At 45.5% G+C, this 4,664-nt stretch overlaps 2 protein-coding genes across 2 annotated transcripts in view; both read right to left on the bottom strand.

The window, feature by feature from the left end:
• The window catches only part of NCBP2 (nuclear cap binding protein subunit 2), a 5,114-nt gene extending 4,224 nt beyond the window's left edge, over nucleotides 1-890 (bottom strand). Inside the window, exon 1 of the mRNA XM_008644186.2 lies at nucleotides 868-890. Within this exon, the coding sequence (XP_008642408.1) occupies nucleotides 868-890 (23 nt within the window). The remainder of the gene's footprint in view (nucleotides 1-867) is intronic.
• PIGZ (phosphatidylinositol glycan anchor biosynthesis class Z) lies at nucleotides 61-4,653 on the bottom strand. The gene has a single exon (XM_017726446.1). The coding sequence runs from the start codon at nucleotides 4,388-4,390 to the stop codon at nucleotides 2,738-2,740; it is 1,653 nt and encodes a 550-aa protein (XP_017581935.1). The 5' UTR covers nucleotides 4,391-4,653; the 3' UTR covers nucleotides 61-2,737.
• Nucleotides 4,654-4,664: the final 11 nt, after the last annotated feature.

Here is a 4,664-nt window from a genome sequence, read left to right as displayed (position 1 = left end):
GGTGCGTTCCACATCGCATGGCCTGAAACGACTCCTCCGGAAAGCATGAACACGGGAAGCTGCTCCTCCATCGGTGTGATGGATTTCCATTTCAAAGACAGTATACACGTTCCACGGTTCTCAGGAACAAGCAGACTCACGTAATAATCATCCACAATGCTGTGAAGATTGTCACTTTTAGGTGCTTGATAAGAAACTTGAAATAAAACCACAATTCTCACGGGAGTACCTGTAACAATGTCTGTGTATACAGCAGTAATACTCTATATTTGATACAATTTTGTTCCCAAAAGGGTTTTAAGTGTTGATGATGATGGACAGGATAATGGACATCTTACAGGGGGGTAAAAGAAATTCAGTAGCTATCCTAAAAGCACACCTCAAGTCTATTGTAGCAAGAAGGGTTTACAGGGAAAATAAATGACCAATAGAGCCACCCTACATATAAAGGGAAATACAGATATGTAATGGAAAAGGATGCATTCATCATGTGTAATGCATTGGGGAGGTTTGCTTAAGATGCTGGATCTGATGACATCTATGACACTACAGCAGTTAACCTTCCTTCAGAGCATGTTTCACGGTTTGATCCAGCTGAGTAGAGGCTCAATTAACTGGGGAGGGTCACTTCTGTTACTTGTATCATTCCAAGTGAGAACAACCTTGTACATTGTCTGAGATACAGTTTCCTGCACTGCTGGTAAAATTAAACCCTCACCAACAAAGACAGGTAGGTGTGCATGGATGGAGAAACTCCATCTACAGTGTAAATTGTAACGGTCTGGGTGGTGAGACAAAAGCAGTATATTGTCAATCTGAGCTGGTACTTTTAGTCCAGGTTCCCTTGCTGGCTCTATGCAGGTTTACCTGTGCAGTGGTAGAGCAGTCATCCTATGGGAATAGTGCTCCATTACATCCCCCAAGAGTTTCAAGATGTTCCCCACTCAGACTGCCAGAATTCTTAAGTTTTATGAAAATAATTATCAAGACTAAGGTTGTTCAAGAAAGCTGAAAATGGGAAGCTGGACATGGAGTACCAGCTGTGGCACACAGTTGTATCATCCCAGTGTAAGAGAGCAAAAAGAAAATTAACTTTGAAAATACATTAGCTGTCACAATGCTTTCACAACTACTTACACTACTTTGTGAGTCACCAGTACAAACAGACAGGCACCTCCTCTCCCCCTGCCTTCCCCCAAACACACCCCCTTAATTTACAGGCAGGTCAGCAATGAGGAATGAAGGATGTGGGTGAACATACAGGGAATGCAACACAAAATGCTTTACAAGAGAACAAGAGCTATGTTCCCTAAACATCTAGGTCATACCTATAGGTTGGAAAATACAGGCAAATCCCTCGCACATTGATTTTTCCTAGCTTCTCTTTAGAGCCTGGCATCAACCTGTATTATTCTTGTCTCTGTTGAAAACCTGTCTCTTAAGACCTTATGTAAGGTTGAGTGGGTGAAGAACTGCCAAAAGCATTACCACCTTTGTGAGCAGAAATAATTCAGATGTCAGATTTGTTTCAGAGAGAGAGGCTTGATCTACAATGCATGTGCCAAGTCAGGATGTTTTGGATCCAGAAGTTCACCCAGGCAAAACCAAAGATTGTAGGTCATTCTGTGCTATTGAGCATATACACCATGGTCAGCTGAAGCCCAGTTCTTGGTGTCCAGTCTAAAAGGAGACTGCTCTCCAGTGGAAAGCCAGGATATGAGCTGTCATTCCCACTGAGCTGATTTAATGGAGAGCAGTTACTGCAAGGGGAGGGGGCGCAGGGGATGCGGCTCCTCCCTCGGGGCTGCCTTCCCTCCACGGCGCCGGAATCGAGGGATTCTGCTCTGTGGTGAGCCCGTTCAGAGATTCTTCTGGTCCAATGGCATGAAGGATTAAATCCCTCCCAGTTACCCGCTTTCTGCCTGCACTGCTCCTCAATCCAGCTCCCGCAGGACCTCTGCCGGAGTGACAGTCGTGACAGAGCAGCAGGAGGGAGCGCCCGACCTGCAGCCGCGGAACCTCGGACACGCTTGATGCCATCACAGCGCTGTCCTCCCGAGCTGCCCGGGGCGGTACGTGGGTAGCACGTTCACGAGGATCGAACTGTGGCAAGGAAGGCTAAACAGGCAAAGCTTGGATTTTAGGATTTAGCACAAGTACTTAGGCTGAAGCATCTTCCATGTTCTAAATCAGATTCTGCCAGATCAGTGCTGGGGATTTTTCAAGACGGACCCACCCAAGGCAGTGGTACAGTACTGTGACTGCAGTCTGGTCTAATGAATTTTAAAGAGCATAAAATAAAAGATTACTGAGTCAGACCAGTTTTTTTCTAGCCCTGTAACCTCTCTCCAGCAGCTGAATTAATACCTATTATCAGTAAACACCCCGCAGTCCCCAAACCCTGTCAGAGATTATAAGAGCTTTCAAAAATAAATCTCACATGGAAACAGCTACACTTCAATCACAGTTTTGGGGGACTCTGATTTCATCCCCTCTCATCAGGAGAATTACAAAAGTTCATATGAAACACCACAGGGCTGAATAAGTCAAATTTAAAGCAGGTTCTATCCAGAACTGGCTACCCTAAGAGCATGAGGAATGGGAATAAAGAGATGTGGGAGAGCTCCCAGTGCCACTGCTGGTGCTGAAAGGGGAGTGTGTGAAGGAGGAAGGTCTCACAGCACCATCAGACAGCACCCAAATAAAGTAAAAACCTAAAACTTTGTTCTCCTAAAATCTAAAGGCTCTGATGATCTCTGTTTAGCTCAAGGATGTAAAGTCCTAACTGACTCCTCCAATTTCCACTGGATAGGACAGGTATTCGTGGTGGGTCTTCCATTGATAAGTGAGGAAATATCAAAGTCTCATTCCTGAATGAGACACCACACTTTGTAATTGTGGCTCTGACCGTACCAGGGATTATAATAAAGATGTGACAGTCGCTGCAGGTAAAATTGCTTGCTTGCTCCTCTACTGTCTGGCAGAGGGTTTCTTCTCCAGACCCAGCCATGTCAATGACTTCCACATGCATGTCTGTCTTCTTGATATTGAGCAGAGACCTTGGAGGCATGTAGGTGTGCGCAAAGAGCAGAGTGTAGTGCCGTGGATAGCTTGAGGACGCTGGAGAATGGATGAGTTGCTCCAAGTGAAACAAACAGGGAATCAGCCCTCCCTGGTGTAAGCATCCGAACAGAAGGGCCCCCAGAAGATTGAACAGAACAAGGAGGAGTTTCCATTTCACAGCTCTGTTCGGTGATGAGCTGAACAGGACCAAGGGCAGGATAAGAGGGATGAGAAACCGAGGCTCCTGGTGACTGAACAGGGAGAGAAATGCCAAAGGAACAAAATAAAACAGCAGCAATGTTGGACTGCCCTCGGAATGCATCAACAGCCCAGGTGGCCCACGGTAACACCATCTGACCGGCATTAATTGATGGACGTATTTCTTTAGCATTTTAAAGCCAGCACCAATGGCCAGAATATGTAAGATCCCAAACAGCATTACTCCATTGACCGTAAAATGTGTAACTCGTGGGTGACTTCCATGCAGTGCAAGATTATGAGGATTAAGATTATAGCTGAGAAAATTGAAGGGGGTTACTACCATTTTCTCATGTAACTGAGCTATTACATCAATTAGGCTGCTCTTGTTAGTGCTGTAGAAGTTGTCTAAGCTCACGGAGGTAAAATAGAAGGTGTCAGCAGTTATGAAAACAATAGCAGTAAAACATGCACATAGGATAAGCTTCAAAAAGTGGTTTATGAGAGTTTTAATGCTCTTTTGAGAGTCAACAATTAAACTGGCCCAGTAAAGCAGGGGCATTAAAGCAAATGCCAGAAAGGTTGGCCTGTTGAAAAACCCAGCAGTTGTTATGACACCTATGAGAGAGCTGCTTGTAGGCTCTGCTGAGCTGCCACTGGACTTTTTTGAAGAAACCAGTACCATGAGAAGAGCAAAGAGGAGTCCTTCAAGTGTGTTGGTAAACGTTCTTGTGTAAAACACCAGTGTGACATATGATCCAGCAAGAAGTACCAGCGCTTTCCATGGATCTGCTCCCCAGAAAGGAGCTAATCGATAAACACTGTAGTCGAGTATGAAAGAAAAGATTGTAAAGAGCAGGCGAGGAGATACAAGAAGAGTGTAGCTGTTGATGCAACTTGAACATATGTCCAACTGCTGCAAAGACTTGATAACCCAGTATGTAACTCCTGATGTCATTAAAGGGAAAACAACTGTTCTGCAAGGAGAGCTGGAAAGGAACTCCCATGGATAATAGACCTGTAGGTTTAAAATATCTCCTATAAAGGGAGAGAAAAAGAAAAATACATACATAAATAACATTTTATTCAGTAATTCAGCATTGGGGATCCTACTTGGTATAACAGGCATCACAATACAGAGCAACTCCTAAACTTTTAAGACTGGCGTCAATCTTGACATGTCTAGGAGTGTACCATTCATTTCCACAAAGCATCGAGAAGCCTGTCACGGTAATGTAGTTCGAGGCGTCACTCGCTGTGGACAGCACAGAGCAGGAACCCACCCACCCGGCCAGCCCTGCAGATCCTCTCCTGCCCGGCTTGCGGGACGCGCTGTGTCACGGAGCGGGATCCCTCGGGAACACCCATCCGCCCGGCGATGCGGGACACGGTGCCCGTGGCTG

The sequence above is a fragment of the Corvus brachyrhynchos genome, unplaced genomic scaffold (assembly GCF_000691975.1).
Source record: "Corvus brachyrhynchos isolate BGI_N302 unplaced genomic scaffold, ASM69197v1 scaffold221, whole genome shotgun sequence".
Lineage (NCBI taxonomy): Eukaryota > Metazoa > Chordata > Aves > Passeriformes > Corvidae > Corvus > Corvus brachyrhynchos.
This window is presented reverse-complemented; position numbering and strand designations above follow the sequence as displayed.